The sequence below is a fragment of the Indicator indicator genome, chromosome 2 (genome assembly GCF_027791375.1).
Source record: "Indicator indicator isolate 239-I01 chromosome 2, UM_Iind_1.1, whole genome shotgun sequence".
NCBI classification, from domain to species: Eukaryota; Metazoa; Chordata; class Aves; order Piciformes; family Indicatoridae; genus Indicator; species Indicator indicator.
The window spans coordinates 16003062-16030173 of NC_072011.1; the positions used below are offsets into that span (position 1 = coordinate 16003062).

The window sequence follows — 27112 nt, forward strand, 5'->3', positions numbered from 1 at the left end:
TAAAGAAAAGGCACAAACATCTGTACAATTTAAAAGTACCAGACCCAATAAGAATTTCAAATTTAGTTTTGGTCAGGCTCATGATGACTTGTTATTTTATCTAATTCTTTTGATAAAACAAAAGTATATATAATAGCAAACTACTGTAACTTAGAACAGGCATGCTGTAAAGTTGAATACTTCTTCTATCTCTAGAAAAAAAAAAAAGAAAAAAAAAAAGTGGGGTAAATGTATGGGTGAAAGTCTCCATGCATCTCAGATCAGTGTGGCTTGCTCTTCTCAGATGATGGATCTTTTCTGTCCTGTGTGCTTGATGCAGAGTCGCTCCTGCTGGGAAAGCCCAACTGCCGGACGTCCACAAAGCTCTTGCTGTAAAAGGTGGGATGGGCTAACGCAGTCTGTGATGTACCAAAACTGTCCTGTTCACCACTGTGCAAGTCAGGATGGGTGGCTGAGGCACAGGTCTGGCCCGGCTCAGATCCACTAAAGTGTTTAATGCTAAAATGTGCACTTTCTAAGGGTTTCTGGTGAGGCTCAGAAGGCCTCTGCAGCTGCTCCGCCCCATGCAGAACGGCTTCTTCTGTGGCGATTCGCAGAGAGGCTATGGCTTTTGTACAAGTCTGTATGTTCTCCTCCTGCTCCCTCTCAGTAGCTACAACACTGTCCTCCGATGTGCTCTGTGACAGCAACAGCAACGGAGAGGAGGGCGCACTGGAGGGAGTGCTGGGGTGCAAGCTGTGCAGAGAGGTACGTTTCTCGTGGTGCTTAGAAATACTATATGATTCTTTTGTAAGGATTTCTGCAGTTCCTCTTTGCTTCTCCTCAGAGCCCTCCCTCTGCAGGGCCAGAGTGGACGGAGAATGTAAACCTGAAAGGGCCACTGGTATTGAATGGACCATCTGGATACCCCCAATAGGCATCATAGGGATAGGTGCTCGGATCTGTTGCTGGGAGTGTAGTGGAAGGTGACTGAAGACGTAGTCGCTCGGACCTTCGGGGAATGGGCTAGACCCGTGGTGCTCCATACCTCCTTTTTCTCCATATACGTTGAAGTAAGGCCCCTGAGACAATCCCCTTCTCTGTAACCAGGAAAAGAAACAAAAGAAATGTCAGTGCTGCTACTAGCAAAATTCTTATCTGGCTGCCAAACCACCTATCTGCTTTCTTGTCTAACACAACCTCCCATTCATGCAGCACCTTTCATCCAGACAGATCCCAAAGCATTTGGAAAACTCCACTAATTGCTTATCCAAACAACAGAGGAGGTTTTGCTTAGCTCAGCCCTACAGGGCTCATGCCTCTGAGGTGAAAGGCAGCATCTAGTTAAGAGTGTTCAGCAACACAATGCAGCAACTTAGGTCAGGAAGTGAAGAGAATTGTACTCAAATGAAACTGTGGAGAGAATCTGGGGTAGATAAAGTTTCATCTCCCAGGAGGCATTTGGCCAGAAGATACATCTCACTCTCTCTTTTGGTAAACTGTACAAACTGTGCTGGTATTGGCAATCCACGCTGGGTATCAAGATTGTTGCATTAAAATAGGTATCATGTATGCTGGGGCCTCCAGAGTACTAAACACATGGACCTGCTCAAAAGAGTCTGGAGGATAGCCACAAAGACAACTGGAGGGCTGGAGCACTTCCACTGTGAGGACAGACTGACAGTTGGGGTTAGTGAGTCTGGAGAAGAGAAGGCTCTGGGGAGACCTCACAGTGGCCTTCCTGTACTTAAAGGGGACCTACAGGAAAGATGGGGAGGGACTATTTATCAGAGAGTATAGTGATAGGACAAGGGGTAATGGTTTCAAACTGAAAGAGGGCAGATTTAGATTAGATTTTAGGAAGAAATTATTTACTGCAAGAGTGGTGAGACACTGGAAGAGGATGTCCCATCCTGTCGAAGGCCAGGTCGGATGTAGCTTTGAGAAACACGATCTAGTGGAGGTGTCTTTAAGGTGTCTTCCAACCCAAACCACACTATGATACTATGAACGCTCCTTCCTTATCACCACTGCTTGGTACAGGAAAAATCTGACTGCATGTACATATTTTCTGTCTGCTGAAGGGTCGTGCCCCAGAAAAGGCACTTGCTGTCCATGAGTTTTACCCAATCCTTGATGAAAAGATATTTCCATGGAAGTTCAACTACTTCTCAAATTGTTATAGTCATTTAGGACAATGGAGCATCACTCTGGCCTATCTGTGGTGTAAACAAATAAGGAAAGCACAGGCATTAGCTGTGAGTGAAAGTGATGATTCTGTTGAGACTCACCCACTCATAATGGAATTAAGAAAAATGAGGGATTTTGCAATATTTAATTTTATTTTTATTTAATTTTAATTTAATTTAATAAAAAATAATCTTGCAATATTGACATTTTCAGTACCTTCCCATTACTTCCTGCCTTGAAAGAATGAATAGATTCATCTCCACTCGGTATTAAATATGCCCTGGGCTTTTGGGTTTATCTTTTTTAATTCTTAACTTTTAAAATTTATTTTCCATCTGATGATTAAGTACCGTTTGTTGCTGACCAGAGGAATAATGATGACAGAAGTGCAGGATGACGTTTTCCTAATCGTGTGTGGGATTTCACCACACAACTCTTGGGGGCTCCCATAGGAAATTAAATGAATTAAAATGCTCATCTCGGCTCTGCAAATTGACCAAACACCTATCAATTGCCCCAGAGCTGTGCTGCTACCACAGTCCTTGTGTGTCAGCCTGAGGACTGCACTGCTAAATGCCAATGTATTAAAGTGGCAGCACTTCAATGCTGGGAAATCCTAGCTCTCAAGGCATTAAGTAACCTCCTGATCCCATCCTAGGGAGTTGGGTTAGGCGACAATTAAAGATTCAGTTTCTGTGCTACCCAAGGGTTCAATCTCACTGTGCTCAGATGCTTTGTCCTCTTTGATATAAATCAACACTGAGACAGGAAGGGTGACCCATAATCATCATACTCAAATTTAAGAGATGCTATTATTCAGAAACTAATCTATGTTGGGAATTTTCCTATTGAGAAAGTGAGACACTTGGGTCTCATAAAAGAGAAACTGTCAAAAGAAAGCATGGAGGCAGCATGTTAGACTGCTGAAAGGGGAAAAATTTACAGAATAAAGTGCAGTTGCCAAGCCACAAGACATATTCACCTACCCTGTCAGTCCTTTCTATCACTAATCTCACCTCTGCACAGCTGCTTGCCTTCTATTTTTTTTTTTTCATGTCTGGTCTGTCAACCCATTCCTCAGTCCTACTCTCCTCTTGGCTGTTTCCTAAGTTATGACATTTATCACTATTGCATCTGATGTGAACTTAAGAGCAGAAGTGAACAAATAAAAGAGTAAAACTCATCAAAGAACAAACCTAGTTACACACAAATCTCTAACAGAGAAAGACACTGGCTTCATGATGTACCCTGACACAGTTTCAAAAGGGAATAGAGCATACCTGTCCTTGTCAGGCAGAGGTGGCTAACCTGAGAGAAACTACTACATGCTTCAGGATAAGTAGTATCATCCAGTACATGTCTCATACACCTAATTTTTACAGAGCTAGTGACAGTGTATGCATGTCCACTGGATGTCTTGCAAACCTGGCTGAGCAACTATCAGATTATCTTTCTCTGCCTCTGGCAGACAAGTTTGGGAATCACCAATGGAAATGGTTACAGGCATTAATAACTCTTCATCTCTTACTCTGCTTTTATTTCTTTTTCCAGTATATAGCATTTTCACACCTATAAGCAGACACACATACATGGGGAAAGACTGAATATTAGAGGAGCTGTCTTCTTATAACAACCAGTCTGAAAATCCAAAGTCTTTATTCTCTTGACAGGGCCAGTATTAGGTCCCATCACGGAGCACAGAAAGCCACAGCATCTTTTTGTGGTGCAGTCACAATAGGTTGCTACCAGCACAGTGATAAAAGCTCCTCTCTTTGTCAGGTGATGGTAATCCAGTTTGTTTCCTATTAATTCTCATTTGTTGCATTTTAGCATATTTCCCTCCAAATCCAGGTGACATCATTTCTAAGCAATAATATTCTGGAGGAATTTTTCACTAAATTCCCTGGTCTGATCATAAAGCTAGACTGAGCACCCTGAGCAAAACCCTATCCAGCTTCACAGGTCCTCTAAAATGCCTTAGGGATGAGATAAGGTGTACCCTGTATCTGGTACATCACCTAGAACAGGCTGTGGGGGATTAAGAGGAGGATCACATTTCAAAGCCAAGTACCCCTCACAGACTTCCTCCTGGCAACCTCAGACCACAGCCTGCAAAAAGATGGTGGGTGGAGAACAATCTGTTTGATTACCATACTGTAAGGTATGTGAGGCTTTTTAAAGTTAAAACCCAGAAAATGCTGAACTCTATTGATGTGCTTTCTGAAAGACAGCATGATTAACAAAGTGACTATAAATCTGTGTGGACCTCAATTTCAGAATCAGCTTAACTTGCAGTCCTGAGATTGTACCACAGTAGCCCACATACACCACAGGACCTATTTACAGTTTACTGGACTTTAGAATGCTGGCTCTGTGTATAGGAATGCATTTTGCTCAAGACAATAAAGTATTGAATGCTTAGGAAAGGATTTAATATATGTATGTCTGTGATGATCAAAGGACTTTAAGTCTTACTGACACAGATATGCCTAACTCCCTTCATCCCTTCTGAATATATTGAGACAGGATCTAGACTTTGAAATGAATGACAGGTGCAACAAAACAGCAACACAAGCAAAATCTACTTCCTCAGCTGGTAGGAACAAGTCTGGACTGCTCACAGCAAGAGATACAGTCATTGTGTCTAGTCTGGGACTGGAAGAAGAGGCAAAAGCTCTGGTCTGCACCAGGAAGTAGTGAGGTGCACTAGGATTGGGGACAAGCAGCAACAAAGTGAAACTATTGGTGCTGGATCCCATATTAATAACATGAGTTGTGGGGTTAGAGGTTGCTTCAAACCAACCCCATGTAGTCACTTTCTCACTCACTTGAATGTCCACTCACAGTTTAAGTGCTCCTGCTGCGCTCCTGGAGCACATTTTTCAGTTTATCTGAAAACAATACAGGTCACTTACTCCAAGACTGTTCTGCGATGTGAGTCAAGGCATAATAAATGTGACAACAGAAACATACACCTGATCTGAGCCAAAATGCTACCAGAGATACACTCAGGGTGAACAAAAAACGCCTCCCCATCTCTCCTCTTTCTTTCAAAACTGGCTTAAAAAGACTGAGGAAAAGAATTAGGCCCCCTTGATAACAGCACCAGTCTCCTCATTAAGGAAAGAAACCTCTTGCACTGACATTCTTCAGGAGAAGTTCCTGACAATACTCAGAGAGCAGTGGGGATCTGCCTTCGCATTTAAAGATGCCAGTTTAACTTGCCAAACTCAAATGTGCGCCAGGATTAGGCTTAGTACCCTGTTGCAAGAGTGTATCTTGTTATTAACTGCCAAAAAAGAAAACCAATATTTTTCTGTATTTTTGTACAGTCTACAAAAATAGTTGTTTTCCCCGTGCTCTTTCCTACTTATAAAAAACTTAAATTGGTTTCTGTGCCTGAGCACTTTACAAGCTCTTTGCACAAGACCACCAAAGTGCATGAACATTCAAGGGAAAGCAACATGAAGGGGAATGAGACCAGCACTGGCCAAAGAGACTCCAGCAAATACATTAGTTTCAGGGAACTGCAGGCACTAAAAGCACAAAACTATTCTCATTCCTGCAAGGACTGGAACCCAATACAGCTGTGAAAGAGGCAGCAGGATTGTAAACTGCCATGTGCATTACTGATACAGTTACTAATCACGTTCTGATTTCCTGGATTTCACTTCTCTAAAAGTGGAAAACAGTCTTTATTCCCTTTTCTTCCCTGACAGTTTTAATTTAGAGCAAGCTCAGATGTTACTTTTATTTCTACACGCTGAGTATAATAATTTGTGTTTCACCTGAACTCAACTACTCTTTGGCTAAAGTATGTCTTCCAGAAAGGCAACAGGAGGTGAAGAATCTTATCTTTCCTTCCTTGCACTCTTTTGTTGAGATAGGTAACAACATCACTTAAATGTGCCTGGGCTCTGCTTCCAGTGATGCCTCTACTGAGATTCCAGTGACTGTACTGTGAAGGTCTGGGCTTCTCCCTCAAAACATTCAACATGACACTGAGTTACTGGTGCTTTCTGGAGGTCAAATGATCTTCTACACTGGGGTTTTTACTGCCACATGCCTGATCCTACCTCAAAAATCAGGTAAGTGTTAAAAGCCCATCTGGCATGGTGGATTTATGAAAGGAGCAAAGGGTGCTAAAAAGTCATTGTAATGTGCTAAAAAGTCCTTATAATGTGCTAAAAACCTTGCTGGAAGGTGTGCATAACACACAAGGCAAACATTACAGGAAGATCTGTCAGATGGCCGGGGGTGACTGTTCCAGACCCTTCTGTTGGCATCATCACACATCAAAAATCCCTGCTACAGGATGCCAGTGGAAGTGTTTCAAGCAAGACATTAGGGACTGGACCTCCCTACACAGTGCAAACTGTAGAATTTCATATAATCCTTTCCATATACTAAGACATCATGACTGTTAAACTGGTGGCTCTTTACCCTCTTGTGCTTACTTTGTCAGTAGAACTGCTGGTGAGATTTGTATCCTCTCTCAGCTACACAGCAGCTGCCCCTATGAGAGTGCTGCGGTGTTTCAGCATGCCCTTCCTCAAGGACCACTTGGTCAGCCACCCACGCTGCTGCTTTGATCAACAACTTACCAGGCTATGGGGCCATGTCTAAGATGTGGGAGAAGCACCTGTGTTGCTTATTCCTACACACATGGCTGCTCACACTACAGCTTTCCCTTATCCCCCTGAAAAGCTGGGAATCCACTTTTGGATCTGCCAGGCTGGTGGCACCTCATCTCTATTTGGTCCATCCCTGCTCTAACCACCTCTGCCCAGCTGCATCCTCACTCTATTCGCATGCACAGCCAGGCATGGGAACACATCAGGCAGGCTCCACAGAAAAAAAATACATGAGAGCTCTTGAAATGCTGTTTTAAGAGCTCAGAATTCAATTCTTCTCCTCTATGGAGAAGCACCACAATGACTACGCAAAATGACAAAAAGACTGGTGATGGAGAAGCCTAAAGTAGAGACCTGCTGGGCAGAGGGCAGGAGCCCTGAGGCAGCATGAACCTGTCACAACTTGCCCAGACTGAACCACATGTACCACCTGACAAGGCAGTCAGTGAGAGGGCAGCAGTAACATAAAACGTGGCAAGGGAAGCATACTAATGTTTTTAGCAATTTATCTATAAATAAATAAATAAATAGTGATGCTGTTCCTTAACTCTAAAGATCAAATTTATTTGCATTAAGAGTGCTTTGTGAATGCTAGGGAGAGTCAAAAGTGCCAAGTCTGCAGTTTCTGAGAGCTGATTTACTGAAAGGGACCAGCACAGACAGCTGCTGTGCAAGTTTTGCATATTTCCATTTCCACCCAGACGGTTGTGTTCCTGCTGAAACAGTCAGTTGTGATCGTGCTTTCTGTGGAGCAGACAGCTGCCTGCTCCTGTCACATGATAATATCCTTGAAACACCAGCCACAGATCCTGATTTTGATGGGCACCCTGTTCTTCTGAGAAGTTCTATTTATTTCTGCATTTTTATTTCATTAAAAAATAGTTCAGTAATGGACAATGCACTGCCCTATCAAGGCCTCAAGTCCTGATCTGGGCTCAATTCCATGGGACAATCTGGGAGGTAAAAGGTTTTACAGTACAGAAACAAGCTTCATATGCTGTAAGTTTCCTGGGCTGTTTTAAAACAATATAACAATAGAGTATCATATCATATAGTTTCATATCATATCATGGTGAGGAAGCTGTGGTTTTTCAGCCTGGACAAGAGAAAACTCTGGGGAGACCTAACAGCAGCCTTCCAGTACCTGAAGGGAGCCTACAAGAGGACTGGAGAGGGACTGTTTACAAAGGCCTGCAGTGATAGGAAGAGGGGCAACAGTTTTAAATTAGAGAAGAGTAGATTTAGGCTGGACATTAAGAGGAATTTCTTTACCATGAGGGTGGTGGAACACTGGAACAGGTTGCCCAGGGTGGTAGTTGAGGCCTCATCCTTGGAGATATTCAAGGTCAGGCTCGAAGGAGCTCTGGGCAACCTGATCTAAAGGAGGATGTCCCTGCTCACTGCAGGGGGGTTGGACTAGATGACCTTGGGAGGTTCTTTGCAACCCCAAACCATTCTGTGATTCTAATATCATATCATATAATATAATACCATATTTTTAATACACACATATAGATATAAAGCAAATATAATAAAGACAGGACATTAATGTAAACCTGTCTAACTTCATTGAAGTTAATGGAGCTACTCAGGCCTGTATCAAGTGAACTGACTCTTCAGCTGTCTCTGCTGCATCTGAATCAACATCACAGCTTGGTCCCTGTCTGTTCCAAATGTCTTGCACTTATTCCAGGACCTCCTGCCAAGGCTCAAAGCTTATGCCACCTCTTTCTACAAAGCTGCAAAGCTTTTAAAAATACTATGCACACATTAGGTAAGAGCACTAGTTTTGACAACAGGAACAAAAATATTCTTTCATACTTACTGAATGCCCTACTGGAATAGATTCAGACTGCAAATATTGACCCATGGACAACGCTGGATTATGGTATAAGCCCCTCCGGGGAGATGCTGCTCTCACAGAAGCCATGTATCTCCTCTCTCGCCGAGGAGACAAATCTCTTCGCACAGATGCATCTTTCCCTGGTGACATTGGTCTCCTTGGAGACAGGTGACGCTTTGGTGACACGTCCCGTCTTGGTGATAACTCTCTCCTCAGCACGGCCTCCTTCCGCGGGGAAAGGTGCCTCATGGGTGAAATATCTCTTCGGGGTGACAGATGCCTTCTGGGTGACAAATCCCCTTTTGGCATTAAATACCTCTTTGGTGAGTTATCTCTGTAGGGTGAAGAATCGTAGCCGGGTGATGACTGTCGACTGGAAGGTGAGAAGTCCCTTGGAGATGAGCTGGGGTCTAACGAAAGCACGCAGTCCTCATCCATGCAGCTAGGTATGTCCAACCTGTCTTTATCAGGCTCTGAATCAGTACTCTTGCTCTGGAAGAACCTCTGATATTCTGTCATCTGTGAATCTTCACAGGAGTCGCTTGGTGTTACAAGCTGAGTAACCTGAATGCTAGGTAAGGTGACCAAGTAACTGATGAGGGAGGAGTGTCCCACAGCAAGGGAGCCCTCAGGGGAAGCCCCCTGTGATGCCCTGGCCGAGTTCACTGACAGGGAGGAGATCCGAGGGGGCTGTGGGCTGGTGCTTCTTGATCTAGTTTTTGGTGTCGAGTCTCCCTGAGTATCATCAAAATCATCCTCATCTTCATCATCATCATCATTGTCATCGCCATCCTCGCCATCTGATTCCTCCGCATCAGAAAACTGGTGCTCTGTTGACAGGCCTGCCAGGTTGCTGCTCTTCTCTGCCTCCTGCTGCATGTCCTCCATGTTTTCTGAAACAGCAGCAAGTCAAGACGGTGAGCACAAACCCCACCTTTAGTATCTTCTGCCACATGTGCTCCCCACCCAGCACACCTGGGACGGATGTACGAAGCCATTCTTAATAGCCTCGAGCAATGACTTTTCATAATAATACCTTAAAATTCTAGACTTGAAAAGGGAGTACAAAAAGCAAATTTACCCTACCCCATCTTTCAACTTCACTAAAAGTTGCCACCCCTCACATCTAAACTGACAAGATTCAAAATTTTGCATGAGACACATGACAACAGGTCAGACTTCCTCATATGTCTTAATAAAAAATATAACTCAGGCAAATGGATTTATTTTTTATACTTCCTGTTTATTAAAAAGATGCTTCTTAATTAAAAAATGCCTCAAATACTCTCAATATATTTTCTCATGCCAGCCACTGTGCTGAAGTGCAATGAGTCATTTGCATACTCCAGAGGCCATTCCAACTAAATTAAATCATTCTGACATACCTGCTTCTTCAGTTTCAGCATCATCTACAGATGTCATTGATACTCCAAGCTCCAGGCATTTTTTCATGTGTGCTTTAGACTTCATATGTTTTGTCAGATTTCCTATGGATCAGAGATTAATCTAATTAATGGACAACAGCATGGATCACTCTCCAAGCCAGGTTTTGGAGTATCTTAACCCTGTTATCTTGCAGATGGGAGCTTTTAGTTTAAATAAAAACAAAACAGACAGGGCTGACTCATCCAGCCCATTGCCCTCAGAGCCTGTTTTAATGAGAGCAGGTTTTTATATCTTCAAAAAAACCCAATCAAAACTTAAATTCAGGACCTGAGAAACATATATAGGCACATCTCCAGTTTTCCACACGACATTTAGGCATCCCCACAAGACAAAAAACATCAGTTGTAGATGCTATCAATCCCTGGGCTCAGTGCTCATGATACGTACAGGCTGCTTGGACATTGAAATAAGTCAAACGCACACTAGCTGTTCAGTTTCATGGCTTTCACAGTTTCACAACTTTCAAGCTAAGGGCTCTCCTGTTTGCCTCACATGTAGGTTCCAAATGTTCTGTGCATCTAAAGCATTTTGAAGCAAAAGTATCCCACCAAAAAAGAAAACCCAAACAACCCCAAAACAACAAACAAACAAGAAACCCACAGCATTTCTGGGAGACTTCTCTTCAAGTTTAGCATTTAGTGGCACTCTCTGAACTGAGAGGAGCTGTACTTAAGCATTCACCTGAGACGTGGGAAATCCAGGTTCAGCTCCCTGCTTTGGAGTATGCATCTGAACCAGACACAGCAGGGATTTGAAATCAGATCTCCCATTCCCCTGAGGAAGCAATCTAACACGAGACTATTGACTTTCTGGAGTGCCTGTCTTGGTCTGTCTTTTCACAGATAAGAAAACTAGGTTGAGACTGGCCTCAAGAGACATTTTATGACAAAGAATCATGCCTACAAAGCACCAGCTAGAGGAATAAGAATATCGCTCTAATCCATTAGCCACTTTGGTCACATTTGCAACACCCAATGGGGAAAGCATGGCACAAGCAAAATCAGCCCACTGTGAAGACATGGTGCTTCTTAGCTCAAGGGAAACACTCTGTGAATGGATCTGTGGTGCTTTTGGGACCTCAACCAGCATCTCCAGATGGTGCAAGCAGCACATGCAACCTCGGGGCAGGAACACTGCACCACTGTTGGACAGCACAGGTGTGCTTAGAAGCTCACAAGCCAGGCTTTTTCTCTGACTTTCAGTCCCAGCTTATTTAAATAATTTCCTTCTCAGTAAGAGGTTCTTACTGTGCCTGTGCACTGTGTGAAAAGCCTACTGATGCCTCCGGCTGGCTAAATGCTCAGGATGTACAGCAAAAACCTAAATTACCTTTGAAGATCTGTCCCCTACTGTTCTCAGCAGAAGAGCAACAATAATTAAGAATCTGACAACTGCTCATAAGCAATAATACACCAGTTAAATCACTGCTTGTACTTTGAAGGCTAACTTAGTCTCTTCCTACTCATGTCCTTGTATAATAGAATACTATCTCCTCCCTGTTTCTTCTTCTCTGCCAGAAGTGACTGCTTCAGCAAGCAGTTTCACATTTCTTTCCATGCCACCTTCTTCCGCCTGGAATGTCCTCTCTGAACGCAGCTGCCCAAGTACAATCCTCCTTCAAGTCCCTCCTCAAGATCAATTTCTCTAGTAATGCCCAATGTAAACAAAAATACAAGAATTGCTCACTAGATGGTCTATTGGGACTACAAATGAGCAGCTCCTTGTCTTTGTCTCTACATCCCCATGAAAGTTCTCATCTTAAATTAGGTTGATGGGTCTACTACAATCCATCAGCTATTCCCATCTTTGGCAGAGGCAGAAGTGCTGGAGTCATGGAAACTATTACAATTCTCAATCCCCAAAACAGCCATGAAGTTGCAATGGGATCTTGGGAGAAATGTCCTTCAGCTTCCTCTCTCTCTCTTCACACAATATCACACTGGGACAAGAACCTATTTCCCTTGTCTGTCAAAGGGAAGCTAAGAAACTGAGAACGTAAGGTTCATCTGAGCTGTGCTACAAAGAAATTATACTAAAGGAAAGGATTCTTTTATTTTAAGGAGGTTGTTGCAACATAAATCTGAATTCCAAAGAATATCATTATCTGTGGCCTCAAGGTGACAAATGGAAGCTTTTTTCAGTGCTGATAAATACATGTGAACACAGGCTATCAGACCTCGATTCATAATTAATGCCACAGTGGATGGAGTGGCCCATCTGGGAGACATACATATTTTATAAACATGAAACTGACCCACTGTAAAGCCCATGAAGGCATGTCTGCCTCAGCAGCTGATGCTAAGCTTCTACATTATGTCATAACAAGTGTACTCTCCTGGTAGCATTTAAGTGTTGCTGCAATTAAAATTTGCACCATGTAACACTTTTGGCAGAAAGTATTATTTGTCAGAGCAGTTCTTATGCTGCTACATTTTCTCTGCAGACAGATGGAGCAGTCAAGAGCCCATACCTCTTAATGGACCTATCCAGAGAGTTTCTCAGTCAGAAAATCCCTGGGTCAATTAAGTAGAAGAGAAAAACCTCTCACAATAATTTTATTCTCAACAAAATTCTCTCCTTGATCGCAAAGGCTGCTGGGATCCCAGATGGCAAAATAGCTCAAAGTTTGTCTGGGAAATGGCAAGAGTTCAGCAAAAAGGGTCAAGTACCTTTAGTTTTGAAGGCAAAATTGCACAACTTGCATACATAAGGCCGTACATCAGTATGAGTGCGGATATGTTTTTTGAGCATGCTTGGCTTTTTGCAGCGAATTCCACATTCCTCACAAATGTACTTTCCTCGTCCACGACCTCTGACATAGACGTAATCCTCATTTGATTTATACCTGTTGGAAGAGAGAAAGCATTTAAATCATAGGGACTCTAGGTCACGTGCACACACAAACATCACCTCTATGCATCTGATCCTGGTCCTTTATATACATCTCATCACAAGAAATCTATGAAGTCCTGAATTTTCAGTCTGGAACTCAAAAAGTACTTGTCTTCCAGGGAATACACTGGTCACAGTGTATTTCAACAATATCACAGAATCAAGAATCAATGTTAAGGGTTGGAAGGGACCTCGAAAAACCATCAAGTCCAACTCCCCTGCCAGAGCAGGATCACATAGAGCAGGTCACACAGGAATGCATCTAGGCGCATTTTGAAAGACTCCAGAGAAAGAGGCTCCACAACCTCTCTGTACAGCCTGTTCCAGTTCTGTCACTCTCACAATGAAAAAGTTTTTCCTTATGTTTATGTGGAACCTCCTATGCTCCAGATTGCACCTGTTGCCCCTGCTCGCTGAAAAGAGCCTGGCTCTGTCCTCCTGATTCTCACCCTTTACATATTTATAAACATTAGTGAGGTCACCCCTTAGTCTCCTCTTCTCCAAGCTAAAGAGACCTAGGTCCCTCAGTCTTTCCTCCTAAGGGAGATGGTTCCACTCCCTTAATCATCTTTGTTGCTCTGTGCTGGACTCTTTCAAACAGTTCCCTGTCCTTCTTGAACTCAGGGGCCCACAACTGAAAACAGTATTCCAGGTGTGGCCTCACCAGGACAGAGTAGAGGAGGAGGAGAACCTCTCTCAACCTACTAAGCAACCCCCTTCTAATATACCCCAGGATGCCATTGGCCTTCTTGGTCACAACGGCACATTGCTGGCTCATGGTCATCCATCAATAGGACCTGTAGGTCCCTTTCCCCTACTCTGCTCTCCAACAGGTCAGTCCCCAACCTATACTGGTACATGGGGTTCTTCCTTCCCAGATGCAAGACTCTACACTTGTCCTTGTATTTCATTACATTTCTCCCTGCCCAGCTGTCCAGCCTGGATAGGTCTTGGCATCCCACTGTGCTGGGTTACACCCATCCTGGATGGGGCTGAAAGAACCCAGCCCCCCAGGTGGACAAAAGAAACTTAATCCAGGTGGGACTTGGTTCCTTCCCCACCAGGAGAAGGTGTGCCCTGGCTCAAAGGTGGTCTATTCCACTCCTCCTTCCTGCCTAGCAAGCCTATAAAAGGGCGGACATCTCCTTGCTCTCTTTCCTGCCTCATCCGCTCGAAAGAACATCGCTGCTGCCGCTGCCTCCTGCACTGACCATGGGGCCAGGGCCTACTTCTTCCAACTGAATCCACTGGCATCCAGGGGAATACAAGGCCATCCAGGCTTGGTTTTGTATATTTTCCCATTTACCCTCACTCCTTACCTTTGTGAACCCTTCCTGTTACTGATATATATATATATATATATATATATATATAATATTTATATATATATAATTATATATATATATATATATATAAAAATATATATAATATTTATATATATATATATATATTTATATATATATATATATATATACACACACACACAAATATATATTTAAATTTTTGGGGTAAAAAAATTTACCTCTTCTACTTCCAAACCGATTCCAGACTATTTCTTTCATGAATTAACTTCTCCTCTCCCCTCCCCCCTTTTTTTCTTTCCTCCCTCTCTACCTTGCTGGGAAAAAAGGAGGGGGGATGAATCTCAATCTGTTATCATTTGAGCTCCTAAACTCCAGTCAGAGCTCAAACCAGCACACCCACACAACTCTGCAGCTACAAGCTCCCAGTCCTGAGTGCCTCTGGATGTCAGTGGGGAGAAGCGGCAAACAGAGAAGTTTACCCTCAGTTCAGAAAAAACATTTTGCATTTCGTACCATGCCCCATTAGGCCTATCTGGACAACATGAGAACCTGAGCGTAAGGACCTCCAACTAGACTCCATCCCATTGACCACAACTCTCTGACTTCTTTTCTTCAACCAGTTCACAATCCACCTCACTACCCAATCATCCAGACCATACTTCCTCAGTTTAGCTGTGAGGAAGCTGTGGGAGACAGTGTCAAATGCTTTACTGAAATCAAGATAAACCACATCCACTGCTCTACCATCACCTATCCACCTGGTTATGTCCTCATAAAATATGAGACCAAGATGCTGTAATATGAGAACAGTATAAACACATTGTGAAGAAACAGATTACCTATCATTCCTACAGACAGAGCACAACTTCAAGTAGAAGTCTTCAGGTTGGATTTATTTAACTGCGGTCTTGTACAACACAGGCATCTATCACCACTGAAAACAGTGGGTTTCTGCAGCATGGTTCATGTAACTATTTTAGTATATTTATCGTTTAGAATCAGACAAATCAATCTTGGAATATCCTATTTCTCCCCACTAAATATAAAGGAAATGCAGATGACTAGCAAGGATGTATGGATTTACACTACAGATGCCTGAAGTTCCCAGAGATGGATCCCTCCCTAAGGGACACCAAGTTGACTTCACTCAGGTTTGTGCTGCTTTAAAAATAAAATGGGCAACTTCCAAACTGCATACTTACTAGAAAGCTGTTAAAGGACATTTTCTTAGCACAGGCATAAGCATTCTATGCTGCTTTTGCTGATTTATATAGTGTATAGATAGGTAATAAGATATGCAAATCCATGTAAAGCTGTACATTGCCTTTACTGTCCTGATAAATTGTTAATATGAAATCTAAAAGGGCCCAGAAAATACGCTGAGGCTGTTCTGAGGTTTTGAAGACTGCTAGGCATTCCCTAGAGGGACAATTTCATCCTCATTCATCAAAAGTAAAATCCAGAAATCGTGGTAACGGATAAATAAATCTTTTTTTCCTGCCCTCTGTCCTCCATTGCCCTCTTGCTATGCAGCACAAAGTACTTTCAGTCAGCCTGTGGATGTGAAGCCCACAAAATATCGTTAGTTCTGACAGTCAGTGCTTTAAATAAATAAGGGAGTGTGTGAGAGATTCTGTTAAAGTGATGATAACTCTGCAAGAAGCAATTTTTGGGTTACAGAGCTGAAACATTTTCCAAGTGTGCTTTTCTTAGATGAACACTTCTTCCATATGTTCAGCTATATCACTGGCACTATAACTACTGAAGCTAATATTTTAGAAGTATGTCCATCTTGTTATCTATTACATACATTAGCTCCTCTTTAAAATGTGGATACCTAAATTCATGTTTCTTCATCTCCTTTCCAATAGTTGGCCCTCTCCCTTTGTCTTCACTGTCCCTGGCACCATAGGCAAAACTGGCATAGTTCAACACGATTCAGTATTTAGCTATCTCTCTAGCAGGTGTTTGGGGGGTTTTTTGTATAATATTTCTGAATTTCTGTTTTTCTTTTCTCCATTTCCCAGGTTCTCCTGAATACACACATCCCAATGACTCCTAGCCATCTCTCTATCCACAGCTTCATCAACTACCTCCAGACTGTATCCATTTTATCTTCTTTTAAGCTCTCCTTACAGTTTGATTTTGCTGGAATGGCATCCAACATATCATCCCTGATTGATATCGGTAATATAAATTGTGTTATAATAATGTGCTTTTCTGTTGCTCCATCTTCTGCCTGAGCTCATTCCATCAGTTTCTGTTACCAGTCATATCCCATTGGGCACAAAGACAATTAAGATCTGTCTCTTCATCATTCACATGGATGGTTCTTGGCCATAACTGATTTTGACTCTCTACACTTCACCATAACAAATTTAACATTCAAAGACACCTGAAACACCAGAAGACTGAGCCTATGGTTATTATCTTTCTAATCCCTAAGAATATTAGATCTTACTATTAACTCAAGCTTTCAGTAATTCCCCCCTTATGACTATGTAACTTTCTTATAAGGACTAGGGGCACTGCTGCTCTTGATTTGAAGGGGACTCAGATTTAGTAAGCATTAACAAACCTCAAAGTCTTGCAATTTCTATCCAAAATGTTATTTTATTGGGGATTTACAAAAGACCTAACAAAAGCACACTGTTGTGTGCTCTCAGTTGATGATATCATTAAGGCCTCTTCTTTTTACTTCACACCACTAGCAACTAACTGTACTGCAGCAAGTACTGAAATTCAAATTGCTGCTTCTTTTTGAGGAACACTGCTTCATATCCCATTGGTTTTGCAGTCATGGATGATGGAGAGCAGATTTTGTGATTCAGATCATATCATTCGAATCAAGCCACCTGCCAGAGGTAATAATACAGTTGCTAGCCTCTTCATCAAAACCCCCTCTCTTCTGTGGTGCTTACAGGCTTTGGTGCAGTGAGGTGGTGATGTGCTGTGACTTTTCACTCCAACTCTGTTCATTCTGCTCCTTTAGCTTCTCACTCATTCCCAGCCCAGTCTATTTGCTTTTTGCCCAAACTGTCATATGAGTGTCTGTTCCACTCCACTGGCACAAGGCAGCTGTACAACTGCACTTCCCTGCCCAGCAGACAGGCTTTCCAGCAAACCCCAAACTGACAACCACAGATCTTTCTCAACTATGGATTCTGAACTGTCTTCTTTGCATTTACAAAACAAATGCAATCAAGAAGCCTAAGCAAATCCACTCCCCAAGACGAATGAAAATCAAAATAAAAATACCCTGCTGAAACAAGGTATCACTATGCATGCTCAGCTGTTCAGGGGAGAAAACAAAGACAACACATACTGGCTGCACACTTCAGTGCATTATTTGTGTGTACTGAGATGATATCAAGATGAACTCAAGGGGAGTAGAGTAGAACAGAGAAGAACAGAACAGCTCTACAAACAGCCAAGAGCAAGCAAGCATAGAAAGCTACCCATGTTAAAAACTAGCTTTCAGAAATCATGAGCAAAAACCTGAAGAGGAAGCCAAACACAATCGTCAGGACAGAAAACAATGACAAATGTGTTTATAGTATCTAAAAAAAAATCAGATAAATCTTAAAAATAGCCAAACTAATGAAAAGAATGAATCTATTCCTACAAAATGTACAATAAAATTATGATGTAAAAGGAAAGAGTGCACCTGTTAACACTACATCATCTTGTTCACTGTCAATTTGCAGGTTATATGCTCCTGTTGAGGAAGTCCCCTGTACTGCAGAGATATTTGTCTCCCCTACTCCAGAAATTAATATGCATATCAAGTTTTCTTAGGTTTTGCTTTACTCAAAGGATATCTAAACATAGCCAAGTATTACTAGGAAGCATTACTAAGTGATGTGTGAATTACGTGACTTTATACATAAAGTTTCACAGACCTTACTGGTGTAAAGGGAAACTTAAGGCCATGTAAGTAACATAAAAAGTTTCTTAAAGAAGGTATTAGATGGTAGAGGCATTTTATAGCATGACCTGCTGTACTCACAATGATCTGAATCCTCCTGTAACTTGCTTTTCTTAACACACTTTTCTGACCTCTCATCATGCAGCTTACATCAGTGCAGGCTATCTTCAGCTGGGTGATCCAAATTCAGAAATGATGCATAGTGGGAAGCAGGCAAATTTTATACTTCAAAGTGGGTGTAAGTTGAAGCAATACCTCTTTAAATTTCTTGTAAGCTTAGGCTCACTCCTGAATTTGGGTCACTCTTTTGTAGCCAGGCTTGGGTACTAGGACAATGTACAACTAACAGAGAACAGCCAGGATTAGGGTGTCTGGGCCAGCATACCTACAGCAATCTCCCAAACAACATATTCAGTCTTTCAGGCAAGATGTAGGCTATAATCCTTCAGTGCTGCAGACTACAGAGATATGGCAATGTTCATTTCATGAAGACTGTTCAAGTGGAGCCAAAACACATAACATTAATGAAGGACAACTGAGATTTTAAAGGGTAGAAGTTGACAGAAACAGGAAAGGGATGAACAAACTTCTCACATCTCCACCCTGACCTATTTAGTTATCCCAATGAAATAATGTTGTGAGACTATCAGAGTTTGGGAAGGCTGAAAACCACATCTGTTTAGTCAACTGACAATACAAATTAATTAATTGCGTAGTTTCATAATTCTATAAAATTAAAAAATATCTTTGATTTCAGACTACACTGCAGAGGCAGGCAAGTGTCCATTTGATTTGCTTTGTAGAACAACCTTCATAAGCCTCAAAAAATATTAACAAGTTTTCAGGTCTCTTTTTTCCCTCTCATTGCTAGCTGTTCAGTTATCACTTGAGTGATGGTCATGGTAAAATTAAACATTTTTTCATCAACCATACATGACAGATCTATGGATTAGGCTAAGTACCCTAGACTTCACTGCCATCTTACATTTTATCTCCAAAGGCCAACTTCAGTAAATAATAAAAATTACAAGAAGAATAAGCATGCATTCGAGTGAGTGGAGGTACACCAAGTGTAGAAATGGAAAGCTGCTCTCACGGAATCCATTAAGTACAATGAAATGGTACAGAAAATATCAAAGTATGAACTGTTTATCCATTTCTTTGCACATAAGGAATAAAAGTAATGGGTTTAAGTGAGCGCTCTCACACATATTGAAAATATAATTGTCCTAATAGCAAAGTAAAGCCAAGAGGAAGTATACAGGTACTCTGCATGTTAGGACTAACACATACACAAAAAAGAGAAAAGACGTAACAGCTACAAGACATGGCAGGAATACAGAAGACTGCTCACATCCTAATTCACTCATATTCATTTTCAAATCTCTTTAAAATGACAGGGTGAGCTTGAAATGTCCAGTTGCATTTTCTTACCCTCCTTCAAAGATTTTAATTCGTATCGGCTCAGTTTGTTTGGATGTAATGTCTTTATCTCCATGCATGTCTCCTTTTACTCTTTCTTTTATAATATTCCCCACTACTTTCTTTTCAAGCTTGCTGCCAAACAAGAAGAATGGCTCGTGTTTCATCTGCAGAACAAAGTCAAGGAAGGGTGTTACTGCCGGAGCACACAATAAACGCACACTTCATTTCAAGTACTTTTAACATTGCAAGCCAAAGCCAAACTCTCATTTTGATGCAACTCTGTAAGATGAATTAACTTGTCCTGTTTAATTGACAGAGAATAAGATTGGAGGCAGCATGGACAAGTTTTTACGGGAGTCTTGACAGAGAAGATAGCACCATGTCCTTCCTCTGGAAAAACATAATGGAAAATAGAGATAGAAAAGCCTTAGAAGGTTATTTATTGCCCTTATGGAATTTTCCCTGTCACCATTATCTACTGCTTAGTCTGTGAGGAAGAGCCAGTATGTAAAAGATACTAAATGGCTCTGAAGATCCTCACCAAATTTTAACTCTAATCCTTATTTACAAATGCACATGGGATATTTGTGTCTGATACTGTTTAAATCAGAGCATGGTAAAAACAAAGGACAAAATAAAAGGAGATAATGTATCATGTTCTGGCACATATGAAAGGAGGGCTTTAAAAACCTCACCTTTTACAGCTGATTTTGAAAACAGAGACAGAAACAGCAGAAGCAGCAGAGCTTGTAGAAGGGTAAACTGAAACTCAAAGGTTGTCATAGGAGGATGCTAATGGTTGATTTCCCAATTTGGAATATTTTTTATTAAAAAAACCCCAAAACATTAAAGCACATCTCATAGTTTACTAATATTTTCTCAAATAAAGCTATAGAAATTTAATTTTATTAAAATCTTCTATTTACCTGAGCAAACTGCTTCCATGCACTTGATGATGTCAGTTTACCATCTCCAGGTCTATGCATAGCAGCCAGAGTGTAGATTTCCATGGTGTTTTTTTGCTTGGACCTCAGAAGTGCTAGAGTGGTCTTTGTACTTAGCCCAGACGGGTTTGGGTTACATGAACTTATACACCATGAAGCATAAACAGAAGATTTGAGGGTTGGCTGCTGAATGTAATTGGGTTTCGTATAGTTTAAGAAACACCAGCTCACAGTAGTAGTAGTGCGCAGACTTGGGAACTGAAGGATCTGCTGAAAATCTGCTACGTCTGTCAGAAGAATGGTTGAGCCTGTGACCTTCCCACTGGCATTGGATGACATCCGGACTAACATCCCAAGGGGCAATTTCTGATGTTTCAATTGGTCTTCAGGCTGAATGTCTGCTGGTGGCAATGAAGACCTCTGTGGACTCATGCTCATATCTGAGGCTGTTTCATCCACATCCAGCTCTTCTGGAGAGTCTCTTCCTTCAGAAGGGCCACTGGACTTCTGCCCAGGTGATGTGGAATCAAAACTGGAAAGTTTCTCCCTGCTCAGTGGGGAAGCATCAGCTGTTGGTGTGCTGACTGGTGGGAAATCCTGAGATGATGAGGATGACAGGGGTGAAGAGGATGACACAGATGGCAGATTTTCTTTTGGCTCAGTAGCACAGCTCTGCCTTACTAATTGAGGCTTCTGCATTCTTGGAAAATCTTTCTTTATATCTGAATTTGTTAACTCAACTGCACTTAGCTCCTCAACTATCTGCCCATACATTTTTTCTTCTTTGACTCGTTTCTGCTGCTTGGTCTCCATGAAGAGGTCTAAGCTGCTGGCTGGTGAAAGCATTCGTTTGCTTCCACCCAAGGTAGAAGCCATGTCAGAACTGGAAGGCAAACAGAGGGGAATTGGTGGCTCCAGTCCAAGTGGTAGTGTCTGTGGCACTTTCCACAAAGGATACTTTTCTAGCCCTCCATGCTGACCCAACATCTGAGCTATGTTAAATCCAATTCCTTGCATGGTTGCACTAGTTGCTAATGTTCTTTGAGAAACAGTCTCATCAACTTTACAAATTACAATTGCAGGACTATTGCTCTGTCCAAGGATCTGGGAAATGCTTGTGTACATGACACTACCATAAGATGGCACATGGGTTTGAATCCTCACAGGAACAACTGTTCCTGGCAAAGACTGTACAGATCCATCAGCTGGGGAGTCAAAATCTGTCCGAAGATGCTGCTCAGAGGAGGTATCTGTTGGTTTAATGCTATGGTCTGACTGGTACTTAGTAAGAGTATTTTTTGAATACTGCTCAGATGTTCCTGAGTAATGCTGGTATGTTTGCTCTTTAGCGTGCACATAATCATCTGGTTTCTTTCCAACAAGCTCTGGCACATGTTCCAGATGATAACTTGAAGAAACATCTGTTTGGAAAGGCTGTTTGACGTAAGATTTCTGTAGCTGTTGTACAAAATGATGCTGGAAGTGTAGAGGTTCTGTGCAAGACTGCCACAAGACAGGCTGCTGAGATGGTGGTAAGTGAACCATGCAGACAGATGGATAGGGGAACTGAAACAAGGTGCTATGAATAGGAGGAAACGGGACTTTTTCCTGATGTGCAAATAGCTGCTGCTGCTCTGATGGATGTTTGTTAGAAATATAAGGTGCTTGTTGGATCAAGGGAGTCCTTAACATTTCTGGGCTACCGGCAAGAAAAGCCTGTTGCTGGGCAAGTTGGGATGAGCTATTACTAAGCTGAGCGCAAGAGACAATAGCCTGTTTTCCAGAGTCCTCTACCTGAATGGGCTGAAGTACAGAGGAGGGTGAGTGATGCCAGGCAAGCTGGGAGGACCGAAGACCAGCCTGTGCAAGCTCCATCTGCTCCTGCTTTATACTTTGTTCTGTGCTCTGATCAGTCTGGGAAATCTCTGGAAAACCACTGAAGGAAGCCTGACGAACCAAGAAACACTTCTTCCTTTCTCGGGATGGAGACAATGCTGTAGTAGGTGTCCCAGCTGAAGAGGCATGAGACAGGTTCCCATAATCAAAAGATTTACTTCGGATCTCTGGGATTTCAGCAGCATGGGGACAGGGCATCTGTTCAGATGAGCAGCGTCTCATTTCCCTCTGATGGTGATGCCCAGGGACGGAAAGCGAGTAAGCACCAGCTGGAACGGTTAAAAACTCAGACTGTTTTCCAAACTCATCTTGTCTGGGAGGTGTGATGAACTTCATATTCTCTTCTCTTTCAAATGACATTGAAAAACTTGAACTGTGGGACAAATTACTTTCTTGGCTAGGGCTGCGAGAGAGGCTTGTACCTGTGGACTCAAAGCTGGATTCTCCAGACGAGTGCTCCATGTCAGCCAGTCGTAAACGCTTCTTTTTGGGTGGTAGCTTTTCAGCTGGAAGTTGAGAAAGGGTTTCACTTCTCTGGGGCCACTGGAATTCTTCAGTGGGTCTCTCTGGTTCTTTACTCTGCACTTCTTTATCCTTCTCAGGTTTATCTGGCTCCTCCGTGACCCGAATTTCAGGTACCTGTATGTTGTGCTGGCGAACCAACCTTGGCTGCATATGATATGGTTGAGGCTGCTGCGATGGAGATGGTTTACTGGTGTCAGCACTTTCTGTTTGTGGAGCTCGGTCTGGGCTCATTGGAGACTCACAAATCTCACTCTCACATGCTTCAGATGGTGAATAGATCTTTTCCTGCTGGCATGCAATATGTTCTGTAGATTCAGACCGTTCAAATGAGTTTGGCCTGCTCAATGAATTTGTGTGCTGAATGACGGAGATGACATTTCCAGGGGGCTTTCTAGACAGTGATTCTGCAGTCTTTTCTTGCTCTGCAGTGAAGGATGAGTCTTCCAGAGAAGCTGCTGGGCTTCCAGAATGCAAGTAAGGCCTGCAGATGTCAAAGCGCTCTGCGTGGCAATGGGCAGCACTGTCCAGACCTTGAAGGGCAAATCCGGTCCTTGGCACTTCCTGAATTTGGGATTTGGGATCAAAGTCTGAAGGCTGAATTCCCCCAGTGGTGCCAGTCGTACTGCTGCAAAGCATGGGACTGTCTTCCTCATCACCAACACTTTCCTCTTTCCTGCGTTTTCTGTTCTCAAAAGTTGTTCCAAGCATAGATGGCACTGCCTGCGATTGTCCGAGTGGATCAACAAAGTACTCTCCTGCCTTGTTCATTCCAGCTAAGGATGGTGAGTCCCTGTAGTTGTGCTTCTGAGCTTCAAACTCTTCCCACATTCTGTAGTGCTTTCCACTGGCATCATAGTCATAAAAGGTCTTGTCTCCTTTCTTTTCTTTTAAGGATGATCCTTTGTCACCTGCTGTCAGTCTGCTGGAAGCGATAATGATATTTTTCCCTGGTCTTCCATGATAGTCAGAATCTGAGTGCCCCTCCTGCACAGAGGGCAGTTCAAAGGCAGCCTGTCTTCTCAACATCCTTTGGTGTGATATTCCCACTGTTCCAGGGTAAAACACATCATCTGAGCCAGTCATCTTCTCATCAAATGAATGGCTTCCTCTCAGAGATGGGGGAATACTTAGGCTGTTTGCGGAAGAGGTTGGCATGGAGTTACTTCTAATAAGAGGAGAGGAATCTGCTGGGGGCTCTAGAAGGATGGGCACGTCACTCTGCTGACTGGCTTGGTAAAGGTTGGATTCATTCTTGATGGATGATGTGGTGGTCTGGGATTGTCTGGAGTCTGTATTGCTGCCTGGATAAACATGTGTAGATTTAATAGTGCTCAAATTACTGGAATCAGTACGTTCCTCTTTATTTGGAGTCAGCTGAGAAACGTGTTCCTCAAGCATCTTGATATCTAATCTGTTATTTAAAAGAGGTAACGGTTCTGCTTTGCCCTTTCTACCCATTAAACTGTGTTCCTGATTTGTTGTGGCTACTGTTACTGCTGTCCTTTGATTAATCCTATAGAACTTCCCAAAAATGATCTCTTCATAAGACTTTGCATTAGTATTTGGTGGGCTGATTTGCTGCTCAGCACTTTCTGAGCGGGAAAAATAACCAGAGTCAGTGCTTCCTTTACTGTGTGGGCTCAGGAGGTTTAATGACTGCTCAGAATCTTGCCCTTTTTTCTCTGACAGTCTTAGTGCAAGTCGCTGTTTAACTGTATGGGAGTCATCAGACTTGGTACTTAAGGATGGGGTTTGCAACATATCAGAGCAAATATATGGTGAGCTCTCACTGGGTAATTGAATTCCACTTTTAGGGATAATCAAAATGGGCACTTTCAGTGGCCCCACCAAGGACTCTTCCATGGAGGAGTGAAAACTGCTCCTGCCAGCAATGTCCAGGGGGAGCTGTGGGACAGGGCTCAGTTTGTCAGACCCTTCCATCAGCAGTGGGGTCTCCTCATCAGTGTCTGTGCTCTGCTCACCATCTGAATGTATTTCAGCTTCCACATCGATGTAGCTGGCATCTAGGTCCAACTTAGAGACTGCTGACTCTGTGAAAGGTACCAATCCCGCTTTAATTGCATGGGCATGTGACTTCCTGTGCTTGTAAAGGTTGCTCTTCGTCTTGAAGGAGAAACCACAAGGAACACAAGGGTAGGGTCGCTCCCCAGTATGAGACCTAATATGCTTTTTAAGTACACTAGGTTTGGCACAAGCCCGATTACAGTAAGGACAAATGTACTTGCCAGGTTTTTTGGGTTTGTGCTCCTTTTTGTGAGCATCTTCTGATTGTTCTAAAGATTTTTGTGAATATTGGCTGTATGCAGGGTTCAAACTTGAAATCTTCTTCCTGGAGAAACCTCCACTATGGCTATGTGTATGGAAAGGAAACAAGTCCTCTGAGGCAACTGACTGCAAGTGGCTAGGAAACTGCCATGGAGGGCCTTCCAAGCTCTGATGTGGCTTTATGTTGTGCAAGAAGCCTTGTGGCAATGAATGCTGTGGGAAAGAAAGTGAATGTTGACATGAGTAAGGACTTGGACGATGCTGTGGATATTGCTTCTCTGTGACTTGATGTGCAGCTTCACTTGATGATACCAGTTTCCCAGAACTAAAAAGTTGTGCTGATGCTGTGTTTCCTATTTGCTCGTGATCTATTTGTGGTTGCCTCTGTACTTCTTGATTGCCAAAAGTGCTCATCTTAATAACAGCTGAATGTTCTTGCCTCCATCTACTTGGTACTTTAGCAGTTTCTCCAGACCTTGAGGTAGCTTTTTGCCCTATAGCTGTGTCCCCAGAGTCCATTTTGTTACACAAGGTCTTAAGTGCTAGTTCACTTGAAAGCTGTGCAGACACATGGAGGGTGTCCAAACCTGTGCTTCTCAAAGTTTTGTGGCTCCCATTTTTCCAGGGCTGTTGCAGGCTGACAGACTTTTCTTTCTCTTTGGAAAGGTCCACGCAGTAGTCTATAGGCATTAGATTTGTGTCTGTACACTAATGTGAGTATTCTACACCTCTGTTCATGGCAGGTATTTTCCTACACAGTTTATTATACATTTGCAGAGACTTGTTATAGTATTTGGACATTTCTCATTCTTATTAAATACTGAGATTCAGAATGACCCAGAGATATTTGTAGTCTACTAGAGCAAATTTCTCTTCATCTCTTCCATGGTGACACAGATATCTGTATGGAAAAATTAGAAACAAAGAAATCCCACACATCAATTAATACAGCTATGCTAAAAACACTGATGCAATCAGTTGCACTTTCACTGAGCCTTACATGAAAAGTATTGAGGGACTAAAGCAAAGGTAACTACATTTCACAAAATTCCCTTTTGTGAACAGACACAGTAAAGACTGGCTCTGGAGATTGCACACAAGTATAATCACTATTCAGTAAAAGCCCTAGGAATAGAAAACAGAGTTCTACACTTTCCAAATTAAACAGTAGCTTTGGAAGGCTTTCTGGGGGCAGTTTAAAGGCTTGATTCTCAGAAAGTCCACCACCTACTTTCAAAGCTCTTTCAGCAAATCACAGTTGAAAATAAGAGTCCTAACACTGCACATGGGAATCACCCTATCCAGTATTACTCACCTATAGTTCAGACATGTACTTTAATTACCTGCTCTTCCTCTGAAGTCAGAGGAGGGTGATTAGTACTTGCAGAAGAGAAATTGCTCCATATTGTGATAGGTGCTTCAGACATAGAGGATGTCTATGCACATGACCCTCCACTATGGAGATGTTTGTCTCTCAGTATTGGCTAGGCAGAAAAGACTTGATGACTACCTTAGAGTATGTAACGCATTTTAAGATGGCTAAAGTGAAGTACTTCTTAACTTGGATCATTTAACAGCTTTTGCAAGGAGGTGTTATTTACCCTTTGACAGTACTTTTAAACAGTCAAAAAAGAGACATCAAATAAGCATTCCAAACATGGCACTATTGGTACCTTTTCACAACTCCATCTTCTAATCACTTTATGGAATTTTATTGAGAATGTTTTACTAGAGATAAATAGTATTAGAGATGAGCTATCACTGTGGTTTTGTGACTTTAGCAAATTAGATTTCAATGTTGAAACATTTCTATCCAGCTA

The 27112-nt window shown here is 42.4% G+C and overlaps 1 protein-coding gene across 2 annotated transcripts; it reads right to left on the reverse strand.

Moving 5' to 3' along the window:
• On the reverse strand, positions 1-26189 carry HIVEP2 (HIVEP zinc finger 2). Of its 2 annotated transcripts, XM_054396298.1 has the most exons (7): positions 20568-26189; positions 19651-19805; positions 12762-12937; positions 10032-10133; positions 8636-9539; positions 4065-4077; positions 1-1079 (listed from the first exon to the last, which is right to left on the reverse strand). In XM_054396298.1, exons 1-7 carry the CDS (start codon positions 25980-25982, stop codon positions 261-263), a joined length of 7584 nt encoding a protein of 2527 aa, XP_054252273.1. In that variant the 5' UTR covers positions 25983-26189; the 3' UTR covers positions 1-260. The 2 variants fall into 2 exon arrangements, with proteins under 2 accessions (XP_054252273.1, XP_054252265.1); XM_054396290.1 differs by lacking the exon at positions 4065-4077 and having other exon boundaries at positions 8629-9539.
• Between the last annotated feature and the right edge of the window lie 923 nt (positions 26190-27112).